Source organism: Lethenteron reissneri, chromosome 66, assembly GCF_015708825.2.
Source record: "Lethenteron reissneri isolate LAM-NWPU_2019-01 chromosome 66, ASM1570882v1, whole genome shotgun sequence".
Classification (NCBI taxonomy): domain Eukaryota; kingdom Metazoa; phylum Chordata; class Hyperoartia; order Petromyzontiformes; family Petromyzontidae; genus Lethenteron; species Lethenteron reissneri.
In genome coordinates this window covers 5,439,149-5,452,728 of record NC_083844.1, presented here as the reverse complement: position 1 = coordinate 5,452,728, position 13,580 = coordinate 5,439,149, and the positions used below count along the sequence as shown (strand labels likewise).

The 13,580-nt window shown below is 42.8% G+C and overlaps 1 protein-coding gene across 4 annotated transcripts in view; it reads right to left on the bottom strand.

The window, feature by feature from the left end:
• LOC133359824 (uncharacterized) overlaps positions 1-13,580 on the bottom strand; it is a 184,744-nt gene that overhangs the window by 126,314 nt on the left and 44,850 nt on the right. For 3 of the 4 annotated variants that reach the window (XM_061578362.1, XM_061578364.1, XM_061578365.1), the window contains exons 14-18: positions 11,249-11,651; positions 10,245-10,354; positions 9,207-9,302; positions 3,286-3,587; positions 601-1,387 (exon numbers count right to left, since the gene is read on the bottom strand). In XM_061578362.1, coding sequence (XP_061434346.1) covers positions 601-1,387; positions 3,286-3,587; positions 9,207-9,302; positions 10,245-10,354; positions 11,249-11,651 — 1,698 coding nt within the window. The remainder of the gene's footprint in view (positions 1-600; positions 1,388-3,285; positions 3,588-9,206; positions 9,303-10,244; positions 10,355-11,248; positions 11,652-13,580) is intronic. The other variant, XM_061578363.1, reaches the window with a different exon arrangement.

The window sequence follows — 13,580 nt, the reverse complement described above, 5'->3', positions numbered from 1 at the left end:
AGCCAAAAATACTCTGCAATGCATGTTCATTCTAAATGTGGAGGGAAACAATATACTTTATTCACTATCTTTCCCAGATTATTGCACCTATTTTGGCAGAATGCAGAGTATATATAGATGCTTACAAAACACACAATTTACCCAATATAATCATAAACCAATTTTCTTTGATCGAAGTGATACATTAACTCGTATGGTTATACATTCACTCCTACAATCGCTGGCACGCACCTCCGCTATTGAGAGCGTTCAAAAAGAGCCTCTCCAGAGGATGTATTCTTGGATTACTTCTCCTATGCTGGCCAAACGACTTTAAATAGGTGGGAGTATCCCCCCACACAGACATTAGCCCAGCGCACGTGACCTGCTCCATCAGTCCAATTGCGGTGTACTCTTTATAGTGCTGGGTGTACACAGGTGTGCCAGTAGTAGAACTAATTTAACGAGAAAACTCTGCGTCGCAAAGTCTGGTGTTGCCAGCCTTTTCAGTCCACACGTTGGCAGCATCCCGCTTTCGGCCATTATTAATCCGGTAGTTATCATTCGTGCATAACAACACCAACAAACAAATATGTCATGCTATCCTTACTGCCCCTTTACCTTTAACTTCCATGAGCACCGATTTGCGAAACCTCAATTGAACTCCGGGCTCTAGGGTCAGCGTCGCCGACGCTTCCACGGTGATGTCTCTGATCACCTCGTACCCACCGTCGACGTATGGAATGACCGTGCGGTTTTTAACCACGCCTCCCAGGACGCCGGCTTCAAGGAATATTGTCTCCTTCCTTCGACTCAAGTCACTGGCGTTTCTCGATACTAGGAAGGGAAAGAACACCACTTCCGCACTGCTCTCGTCCTTGTGAACATCGTTGATCCGCGTAGCGACGCTTTGATCCGACACTTGGCCCCACCAGTTCAGAGTTGCGTCCACGTACCGCTGAGAATTAACGTTGGGCGCCGACATCTCAAACGTAGCCTCGGGGTTTCCGAAGTAGTTGTAGTGCAGAGTGGGATACGCCCCGTGCACGACCAGCGATGTCGTCGCCGAATTGTTGGTGAGGTCGTTGTGATAAAATGTGTAGTTTTCCTCGTGATCTGCGGACATCTGTATCACGAAATCTCCGTGGTTATGCTCGAACGTGTTGCCATGAACGTGAATGTAGGAGTGTGCGCCACTGTCGCTTATGCTCAGGGCGCTTTGGGTGAAGCCCCTAATGAGATTGCCGCTGACTTCGAGGTCACTTTGAGTAATCGAAATGTACACGCCGTAGAGCCCTCCGACAAACACCGAATCCACAATGCGACAATTGGAAATTGTATTCCATTTGTAGGAATTTAAGGAAAGGGCGTAACTGCTCGACTCTGCGATGAAATAGCTCGATGAGATCTGTAAAGGTTGATACAAAGTATAACAAACGCATGGGTTACGTAGCGCTGTATGGCAGATTTCCTAAATCTATTTGTTCCAGTTTGTACCTCCAAATTTTGGCCAACTATTCGATAAATTTGTCCAGTTTCAAATTGGGTAAGTCTCTAATACGAATGCAATGTTACACTAAAGTTTAATTCACAGTGCACAAAATAATAGAGTTATCATGGGTAATGTAACTAAAACAGACAAGTGGACTATTTGTATTCTTCATATACAATAGAACCCCCTCTTAACGACAGTTATTGGTTCCACGAAACCGGTCTATAAGTGATTTGGTCATTAAGCGAGTATAGTTAAAGGCTTATTTCATTCCGATAGCATCAAAACTTAGCCTTTTTCACCCAAAAAAACATACTTTATAATATTTAAATAATGGATATTAATGCATAAAGATGCTAACACCATTATAAACACATCATATTAAAAGAACACGGTTGGTCAATTTATTCATTTATGTTTACTGTGCCTACAAAAGCCTGTCGTTAAAAGGGCAATGGTCGGTAAGCAAACACATTGGGCTCTATGGAGGCCCATCGTGAAGCGATTAGTCATTAATAGGGGTGGTCGCTAAGAAGGCTTCTACTATATACTGCTATACACTACACTATATACTACACTATACACTACACTATACACTACATATTAGGCTCTATAGAGGTCGACCAAACGATTCGTCATTACACTGCTATACATTACTATTTAGACTTCTATACAGTACACTATACACTATTCTACACACAACTATACACTTCACTATATACTACACTACTATACACTACACATTGGGCTCTATGGAGGTCCGTCGTTAAGCAATTAATCGTTAACAGGGGTGGGCGTTGAGGGGTTCTACTGTATCTGGTTCTCTACGTAAAAAAACCCATAAATTATTGTTTACACAATTCTTTAAACCCCCCTCCTGCAGGCTTCTGGGAGTGCATAATTTCAGCAGCATTGAATCAGTTCAAGCAAACTCGATACCAGTTTCAACATGCAGTATCTCATCAGCAGGGTCAGCTTTGTTTGAATCGTGGCTGGTTGCCTGCCAAATACTATAGGCCAAGGAACCCTCTCTCTTTAAGATAGAGGTCATAGTTTAACAACGATAAAAAGTGTTCAATATACAGCAACACAATCGTTTAGCGTTATTGTGGAGAAAAATCAAGCTAACAAAATAGATACACAGATAATTTATATATAGATACAGTTCATCATCGATTATCCAGCACGCGATTATCTGGCTGGCTCAAACATCTAGCGGTTCCAGGCAATTTCAGCGAAACCACTCCAAATGGCAATTGGCACGAGTGTGTAACAAAACAAGTAGCTATGCTTGATTTCAGTTTCTAATAGTATACACGGTCCATTATACACTATGTTGAACTTAAATAATTAAAATACCTTACGTGCATTCATCACCCCATGATGCAGTCTTTAAGATTAGAGTGGTAAGTATGGTACAATAAACAGTAACTTTTTACAGCATATTTATCAATTTGTATTTATATTTATGCCAATTTTACATAGTTAATACATTTAAAACACAAAAAACCCACACAACACCTACAAACAATATCATGAATGAGTGCAAAAATAAGGTATTATAAATAATGATGATGTGATTATCCGGTGGTTTAGAAAATCTGGTGCTCCCCCCCCCCCGATGTTGCTGGGTAATCCATGATCGACTGTAGTTATCTTTCCATGTGAAAAATAAAATGAAGATAAATTATTTTTACACAAACCACTGCCCCCACTACTGTCTAGTAACAATTTCAGAAACATTGATAAAAGAAAATCACGAATAATTCACAAAACGTGCCGCGAAGTGAAGTGTAAACTACAAAATAAATTACCTCAATTGTGAAGTCTTCTGCATTATTTATGACAATGGCGCTCCTTCCAAAGTCTGTGAACGTCGACTTTGAAATATTCAATAGAAAATAAGAATTCTGCATATTCATGTTGATGGCATCGCTTAAAATCCCAGAAAACGTGCAGTTTTCAAATGTCAAATGCATGACTTGGTACTTTTGTGAGGGCAAAAACGTTAAGCCGCTTCTGGAATCCTTCACCTTCACGTTTGTCATAGATATGCTCGTGCCCGAAACTTGGAACATCTCGAAATTGGTAATTTCCACCTGCTGGAGTGTCATTTCTGGAAAGACGAGGGTGTGAAGAAACATAATTACGCAAATGCGTGGATCCTGCAGTGCTCTCTAATGCGCACATGTCTTTGGCAACGTCATAGACTCTCGATTATCTGCATGCGGTTTATCCGATTTGCGGATTAACTATACGCAACTGAGATTTTGAAAAAGCCCAAATTTATTAATTCTTAAAACAGTTATACATTGTTATACTTGGGAAGGTTTATAAAAAGTTAAGTGCTTAAACCTAATAAATGTGTTGCCCTGTATAATAATAGGTTTTCCCCTTTTTTCTGGCAAAACTGAAACCTTTTTAAAGGAATCATGTCTGAAATAACAATACTTGAGGTCAAAATCTATACAAAAACACTCTGATAATATATGTAGTCCTTGAAACTGATTGGTCCACACCAGAGACAGCTTTATTTTGAGCCTCGTCTCAAACAGTGTTCGACCAGAGGACGCCAAAAGGCGAAGAACTCAAAGACAATGCACTATCAGAGTTATGAGAGCTCTGGGTGAGCATCTACATTACCAGTACCAAAATATAATAGGGGAAAAACCTATTCTTATATTTTGGTACAGGTGTAATAAACCTACTCCGGACGATATCGTATTCTCTTTTCTTGTCTTTTTTCATTTCTTTTCCCCGTTCACAGCTCTCTCTCACACTGGGTTCCTTTGCGTGTTACTCCCATTATTTCCTTCCGAGCGTGGCGTTCGCTCGCTTCCCTCGCCCCCTCACACCGCTGGCTAACGGCGTTCGGGAGACAGCCTACGGCCTGCCACGTGGCCGCTGCCATGCTGAAGGCACAAGACGTAGTCTCTCCTTCAAGCTCTTCACACTGACCCCGAACTGTCTCTCTCTATCACCTGGCTCACGTGATGCCACGCAGCCAATCATAAGCCTCCCCCATGGAACCTTCTCGATGTTGCCATACAGCCCCAGGGCTACGCTCTTGGCTCGACGTCCCATTGGCTGCGGGCTGAGGCCGGCAGAGCCTATCACCATCGCCCAGTTACCCCCAGATGCATCCTCATATTACACAGGTGTAGTGACATAGGACGTCACTACTGTGTCGGCCCGTACGAGGGCTGGGGGCCCCAAAGGGGTGCCTGGGAGGTCACGTGGTGGAGGGACCCAGACCTTCCCGTGAGGTGGGGGAAGGGAGGCGTGGCCTGGACAGGGAGGCGTGGCTTGGGCAGAGCCGGCCACGCCTGGGCGGAGCCGGTCACGCCAGACCAAATATAAGCGGGGTGTGGATGCAGAGCGGGGGCTGTTGAACTCCGAAGTGAAGACGACATCATCGGTCCTCAAGTCCCGGGTCGTCGTCCTGGACCAGGCAGCCAACAGGCTGCCAACAGGCTGCCTGGTCCACGCTGTGTCGTGTTCCAGAGTGTTAGTGAGTTGAGGAAGGTGGTCACCACCTCATGTACAGTGTTATATTACTTACCGTTTAATAAATAGTGTTGCCTCCAAGCTGTGTGTGTGTGCACCTAATTCTAACCCACTACACAGGCATAGGAGGTCCCATGATGTGTTGCTCCGGTTAATCCAAAATCCATGTGATTGCCCCTACAGTACAGTAGTTGCATGTCTTTGCAACAGAGGGTGGCATTTTATTGATTCCATTAGCATGTGTGAATTTCCAGGCTATGTAAAGTGTCAAAGCGTCACAACCACCACCGACACACACAGAGGCCAGAGCGCTGAAGCTGACACCACTGACATCTTGGGAATTCAAATCCATGTTCCAGTCACACGTGATGATTATTTTTATTATTACAATGCTTGTTGAGGCAAAAAAAACTCCATTGCATTTTGAGTAGCTATAAATTATTCCAACCGGCAATTTGAAACGTTGTTCTCAAGTGTATAGTAGGTTTGATGGTTTCAACCCAATCACAGGGATTACTAAAGAAACATCACATTGATGGTTAATAATTACAGCATCAGTTTGACGAGATCACGATTCTCTACTTAATGATACATTTATTATTGTTTGAAAGTCGCCTTATAGTTTTCGAGTTTTATACTATAGAGTAGTTATTTTTAGATGAATCACGGAGCAGCTAAGCCCTCACTGAAATCGTTTCACATTGCAGCCTGCCTGAGCTGCTGCTCCCTGGGCCGGCCCGGGCTGCTGCTCCCTGGATTTGCCCGAGCTGCTGCTTCCTTTATCTGCCTGAGCTGCTGCTCCCTTTATCTGCCTGAGCTGCTGCTACCTGGATATACCAAACCAATTTTCCATTGAGCTGCAAAACAGAGGTATTATTAGTAAGGAGGAGCTTGTACTTAATTTTATGCTTATGAACACCAAGGCGGTTGTGTCAAGTGCTGGAATTCCCTCGTACAATTGTGCTGGGAGATTTCAATACATGAATGGATGACCCATTTGACAGTTTGGCTACATACCCTTTTGATACCATTGATTCCGTGGGATTTGCTCAGTTCAATCAGGGCCCAACTCATAATCACGGCTACATGATCGACCTAGTATTCGCCGAAGGTGTCTTAGTTGGGGCCATTAACATTTCGTTGGGACTATGCAGTGATAACAGGGTGATTTATTCTGAGATAAAGGGTCTCCCCACCCCTCTCTGACGGTCTGGAGGACTTCAGGGAGGCTGGTTTCGGCCTAAAAGGATAATGACCCCTTCTGGATTTCATGACACCTTATTGGCCCATATTTCCTCTTATTGCGACAGTGGTGCCATCAATCAAAGGGTTGATAAGTATTATTTAGTGCTACAATCTGCTGTTGATGAACTTGCTTCTTGATGCCATCTTCATGCTCAAGTTACCACGACCACCCCCTGCTATTCCAGAGACCTCAGGACCCTGAAAGTCCAACTTAAGAAAATGGGTCGATGCTGGTGCAGATCTCAGCTCGATGATGATCGAACAACTCTGTCAATGGGCTTACACACGAGCTATTTTCATGGCAAAAAAAAGTACATCGCCATGAGGATTGACTCGCTAAGGAACCACCCTGCTGAGCTGTTCAGGATGGTCAACAGGTTGATTCACCGAGATTACGTCCATAAAGGTTTGTATTCTTCTGAAGAGCGCTGCCAAGTTTTTTGTTATTCAGATCGATCACATTAGAGAGGGTATCTGCCCAGAAATTTGTCCAGATCTTATCTTGGATGGACCCCAGGGCTTCTCTCGTCTTTGAGGTTTTTTTACCCGTTCTGCCCATAGACCTTGTCCAGACTATTGTGGGGATGAAATGTACTACCTCAATTTAGATGCCTGTCCCTCTTGGCTTGTTAAGGAGGCCTTTGAGCCACTGATGCCGAAGGTGACCGAATTGGTCAACTTTTCCCTATCAGAAGAAATGTTCCCGGAACCCCTGTAAAGGGCTTTAGTGTGACCATTTCTAAAGAAAACAGGACTGGATGTCGATATCCTGGTTAACCATTGCCCCATCTCCAATTTTCCTTTTATAGGGAAGATTATAAAAAGGGTGGTCTCCTCCCAGTTGGGGTCTATCTTGAGGCTGAGTGCTTTTTGACATCACTCAATGAAGCTTCAGGGCCCATCATGGAACTGAGTCCGTCTTAGTTTAAATGGTAGACAATCTCCTCATGGCAAACGACATGGGCTGTATTTCAGCCCTTGTTATGTTGGACCTCAGCGGCCTTTGAAACAATTCATCATGGGGTTTTGTTGTGGTGCCTACGGGACCTGGCAGGAGTCAGAGGCACTGACATACAGTGGATTGGATCTTTTCTGCAGGGCAAGACCTAGCAGGTAGTTTGCTGAACCCTCCCTTCACGGTATCCCTCAGGGGTCAGTCTTATCTCACCTTTTATTCAATGTCTATATTAGGCCGCTGGGAGCTATCATCTGGAGGCACGGTTTACAGTGCCATCAGTACGCCGATGACACCCAGATACGTCTCCTTCTCAGGTGACCCAGATGCAGCTTTCACCTGCTTAACAGAATGTCTGGCAGAGGTAGCTGCATGGATGCAGCAGAACTGGTTAAGGCTGAATCCTACCAAGACAGAGCCAATGATTGTAGGGTCAGAGAGTTGGCTGAGGATGGGTCTGGGGGAGCTTGATCCTCCATTAATTAATGGAGTATGCACTCTCTCTGTAACAGTGGTGTAGAACCTAGTTGTGCCATTCAATTGTAGCTTAACCATGCGTCCTGAGGTTGCAGCTGTGGCCTAAGTGGTGTTTAATCACCTTAAAGTGATCCGAGGGTTGCGACCCCCCCTTATCCGCTAATGGTCTTGATACACTGGTTCATGCTTTTGTGTCAACATGTTTGGATTACAGAGATCCTTTGTATACCGAGCTGCCTCGTGATGTGCATTGGCTACAATTCAGCTATCACCTGCAATTTAAGTTAGCTGTAATGATTTACAAAGCTAAACATGGCCTTGGTCCTCAGTCCCGGCCCTGATGGCTCAGCCTAGATTTTATATTATATTCAGTGTGGTAGATCTAAGTCTCTTCCACCGGACCTCAGATTGGCTTTGAGCACCGGACAGTTCAGGAAACTCTGCAAGACTATTTTTTTTCCTTTTAGATTTTCCTTGAGTATGCCCCCTCATTTTTATATTTGTATATATGTGTCCTGATTTCATAAGTAGAACTAACTTCGTTTAATTCATGCTTTAAAGTACTGCGATGCCTTATTTAGTGGAGTCGTTTTTGCTAAAAAAATAATTTCAATGAATTGTGGCACATTAGGAATTGATCACTCTTTTAATGATTTCCTCGTGCAGCAATGGAGTAAAGTGTGGATTTGTGAAGGTCCTTATGTGCTGTAAAGTACATAAATGCAGTGTGTACACCAGCATGCGATACTGAGTCAGGCCTGTAGGTGGCTGGCAGGGTTATTGAGTAACCTGACCTGACACCAGTCACATGATTAATGGCGATTCTGTTGAAAATTGCTGTGTGTGACATACATGCTGCTGCATTTTACAGGTAAAGGACCCACATTTTATTTAAATGTTATAATTTTTAAGCTTGGCTTTGAATTGGTAATTTGTGATTTGTTCAATTGGAAGGACTTTAGCACCGTACACTCTAAAGGATGACGTACTGTAGTTAATACTGGTAATTAAATAATAGATTACGACGTTTCGATTGCAACACAAACAATAATCATCTCTCTCTCTCTGTGTCTCTGTGTTGCCTCTCTGCTTATGTGTCTGTCTATTTGTCTCCGTGTCTGTGGTTTGTCTCTCTATCAAATTTAGCACTCTTTAGAAGAACGTAATCAACCAAGTAGGGTGTTGACTGTTATGTTAGCCGACTCTCTGTGTTGTATTTCATTATATTTCTAAGTTTACTAAGTTTTTTTCTCTTTCATTTGTACCTGATGACGATTGCTTGTGTTGCAATCGAAACGTCGTATTCTATTATTTAATTTTCTTTCTACGTGACTTTACCGAAAGAACCAAAAAGTTATCCCTGCAGTCACAAAAGCCCAAATCAAATCTATTTAGGTATTCGATTTTATCGTAACACACTCCAGAATCACAGGTAAAAACGAAATCAGTGTGTTAACAATGAATTAGGTATAAATTAGATTGTATGCAACATCAATATATGTTATTGGTTCAGGGGTTTTTGTTGTTGTTTGTAAAGCATGAAAGAATCACCTTCACAGTTATTGCAAATGATTCCATGCCACGGAACTGAATCAGCAGACAACTTTGAAAATTCCTCTTCTTCTGGGCTTCCAATGATCAGCTTCCCTAAGAGAGAAGTTAATGTAGATTTGTCAGCATTGACTGATGATCCAGCACTCACTGATTCACTCCACTCACTCACTGATTCACTCCATTGACTCGCTCAATGATTCACTCTACTTACTCAGTCACTTCTCCATTTCTCTTCGATCTATATTAGAGTAAGGTATTTATTCTCACAACCTTCTCTCATTGATTCCTTCACATTTTCATTACATTTTACATATAATTGAAATATCATACATTTTGCAGAATAGAGTAGCCACACATAAATTAATTGATTATTAATTAATTCATTAGATATGACAAGTTGAGAGCTTTATAAATTGCTAGGGCACACAAGGAGAGCCATCTCCATATGTGAATGCAAATTTAACTAAATTATTTTTGTTCCAGCCAGGTGTCCTTGGTTCTCCAGGCGAGAGTGCCAATCTTCCAAAATAATAATCAATAAACAATTTAATTTTATTAAGTGTAAGGCTCCACCACTGAGCTGTGTAGTAGCTCTTTTTCAGAAGCAACCCTGGCTATCACGATTGATAGCAGCTCAACGATGTGGTTGATATCATCATCATTGTCGTGTGGAAATGTATTGCAGCCAAATGCTCCAGAATGCATGGTGATGTTGCTTATAAATGAGGGAAAAAACGGAGGACTCGGAGAAAAATCCATGCAACCACCATGGAGAAAGAGACAGCAGCAGGTGCCAGAGTTAGTATTGAATCCACGACCTTCTGCATAGCAGGCAAGGAAGTTAACATCTCCGAGCCACGGTGGCACCCAAATACCTGCATCTCTGATGGTTTAAATTACGGGGAATTTTACGTTACAGCAATTGTGTCAGTAAGGTTGGGAACGCACACTTTTAAGTCCAGGGCAAAGCAGGATGACAACCACGCCTATCCAATAAAGAATACATATAGACCAAAGGAAAAAGATACAACACACCTTCAATGCGCATGCCAGTTCTACCCATGAAGGTTAGTGAAGCTCCACTTGATAACGACAATACACTTGCAGGTTTCACCAATATGTTGCTAGTAATAAAGTAATTGCCCCTGAAAAAAAAGACACACTTGATTATGGTAAAAATCAACTTCAAAACTGCAGGTTCACTGTTGCACATTTTTTACGTATGACACTGCATTACCTTGTCCTAAACAGACTGGAAATCCTTTTCCAGTACCAAAATATGAGAATAGGTTTTCCCCTTTTTTTGGCAACAAAACAGTATTTTAATTTTGGTGTTTTAACATCTTAACACCTGTTTTGTTGCCATAAAAAGGGGGAAACTTTTCAGACTGGAAATGTTTATACATGCTCAATTAAATATAATTCACTCTACTCGGAGATAATTACTTACAATTACTTGCTCACGCCACTGTTGGTGATAAGGGCTGCATGAGATGGTACGGTGCAGTGCTCCTGTCGAGTGTATTTGGCCTACTCTTCCACACTGGCCTGACGTGTTGGAAAAGGTGGGTCTACCCACACCACACCCCCACCACTCACAACTTGTAGATCAACCAACTTTAGCTATCGCCTCATGATGCTGGTTGTTGTAATTAATTACCGTCGAAACGTCACGGTACTCGAGTTGTAGATGTAGTCGTGGGTTTACTCTCCAACACACAACCGGTGAGTGCTGAACTAGTATACTACACTATACAGTGCACTATATACTACACTATGATTGTAAACGCTGGAGTGGGTTGAACTAGTAACTAATTGGCACGTTTTTTTTAAAGTGACAAACCTTTACTAATTGTCTGTGTCGGGTGGTGGTGGCCGGTTTTACAACACATTTATATTTACGCGATGTAACCGAAAAAAACCCTTATGGATGCCAGGTGGTGTTCAGATTTTTCCCTCTTTTTTCTTTAGAAGACTAATTTTTATTATAACAAGGTTAATCCTTTTTTGCAAAGCGATCCAAAGTAACTGCCGTGTACCTTGGCAGACTCAGCGAGCCGTTTCGTATTGCACCTCCCGTGAAGTTCCCGGTGAACACCGTCTCGCCGGGGCTTCCAATATGGACAGAAAGGCCCGGGTCTTGGAACAACGGTAACATCTCCACCACGCCGAGGGCCAGGTCGTTGGAAAAGTCCAGGATCCTGGCTCTTGCCCGCAGCTCCTCGGGCACACCCCAGTAGTTGTGCCGGGCATTCACCTCGGCTCCGATTTCGTAAAGTGCGGAGCACTTCATTTCATAGGGGCAACTGGGGTTGCTGAAGACGTTGAAGGCGACTGTGGATGCATAGGAGCTGACGGTAACTGCGGTGAGTGGAGCGGAATTGTCAGTGATGGTGTTGTTGACGAAGAATGCGGGGAGGTCTATCGCCACCGCGGCTTCGCCTGGAACAACAGACGTCAAAGGCGATGTTGACTGTGCATGGCCCCCGCTTGCCAGCTCGCAGAACCGCAACACCCACACGCGGACAGCTGCAGAGAGCCTCCCTCTACAGCAGTAGGTCTCAGCCGTTTTGTGGCTACTGCTGAGTATACCCCTTTCATATTCTTTGGGTCTTTCGGTAAAGTCACTTAGATTGGTTCAAAGAAATAAACTAAAAATAACAATTATTTTGATAATTGGTTCTTTACCCTTCTATCTGGCAACAAAACTGACACCTTTTTACAAGGAGTCATGTTTGCATAGACCACAATACCTGCAGTCATAAATACAAACAAAAGACATAACTCTGATAATGTGCACTGTCCTACAGGGCACATTATCAGAGTTATGTGCACTGTCCTACAGTGCACATTATCAGAGTTATGTCTTTTGTTTGTATTTATGACTGCAGGTATTGTGGTCTATGCAAACATGACTCCTTGTAAAAAGGTGTCAGTTTTGTTGCCAGATAGAAGGGTAAAGAACCAATTATCATATTTTTACTGGCAAATGAGGTCCCCATAGTGTAAACAATTATTTTCTTTGAACCTATCTACGTGACTTTACCGAAAGACCAAAAGAATATTAATTTCTGCACTCACGAAAGCTTTAAGTCAAGATAATACCCCTTTCGTTGAAAGTTTTGTTTCAACCGAGTTTTTTCACTCCACATTTGAAATCGTCACCACTCGTTGGGAGTATTTGGCTGTTGCTATAAATGTCCACGCGGCGATGATGGTGATGATGAGCCGCCAATTCGTTGAGCTGTCCTTTGTGATAGCCAGGGTCGCTTCTGAAAAAACAGCTACACAGCTCAGTGAACCTTAACACCTGGTTAAATAAAACCGTTTTATCTGGCAATGCTGGGATGCTATGGCGGGCCTTTTTCCGACTACTTTGAATCTCCGAGGTTTTGGGAGCCCTTTGAATAATTCACTCCGTATTGTCAGGTCATTGGTTCTCAACCGTTTTATGGCTATTACTGTACTACCCCTGTGTTGAATTTAGTTTCACTGAGTAACCCTCCCCCCCTTGCCTGACCTAACGCGGTTGAGAAATATATTTCATGAATAGTGAATGTCAATATTTTCACCAATTGTCCATTTTGTGATTAGGTGCTAGTAACTGCAAGCGCATACAAACTAAACTCAACGGACGCTCTGCACGTGCGATGTAAATTGTTCGTGCTCGCTGGTTACTTTTGTAAACCCGCATTGTTTGCGATCAGTCGGTTTAGAAACGTATTTTACATCGTTCTAGGTTACCATATGGATTTTATATGTTATCGTCGTTATTTTATATTGGCAGATTTATACAACGTGATTATGCACCAATGCCTTCCATGTGTGATATAATTTCACACATTTATAAATTACCTCATCACGTTACTCCCTGAGACATTGCAACATACCCCCAGGGGTCCACCTCGTACCGCCGGTTGAGAACCACTCGTGTATTGTATAGTGTAGTTTATAGTGGTCTAGTGTATAGTAGTGAATGTATAGTCTCGTGTATAGTAGTGTATTGTGTAGTATATAGTAGTGTAGTGTATAGTGAGAGTACACAGTGTACTGTATTGTATAGTAGTCTATTGATTTTTGTAGTGTATAGTAGTGTATAGTCTAGTGTATAGTATGTAATGACCATCACATACGATATAATTTTCACAAATGTATAAATCACCTCTGTACGTTACCCCCTGGGACATTGCCACGTTACCCACATGGGTCCGCCTCATACCCCTGTGGAGAACCCATTGCTCGACGGAGTATTTTTTCTTGCTCTTGCGTTCTGCCCAGACAACTCGGAAGATATGGGAGTGCCCACACTTTACCCCACCACACGCAAACTTGCCAATCAACGGTGGGGTACCCATTTATAAAGCTTGCCCG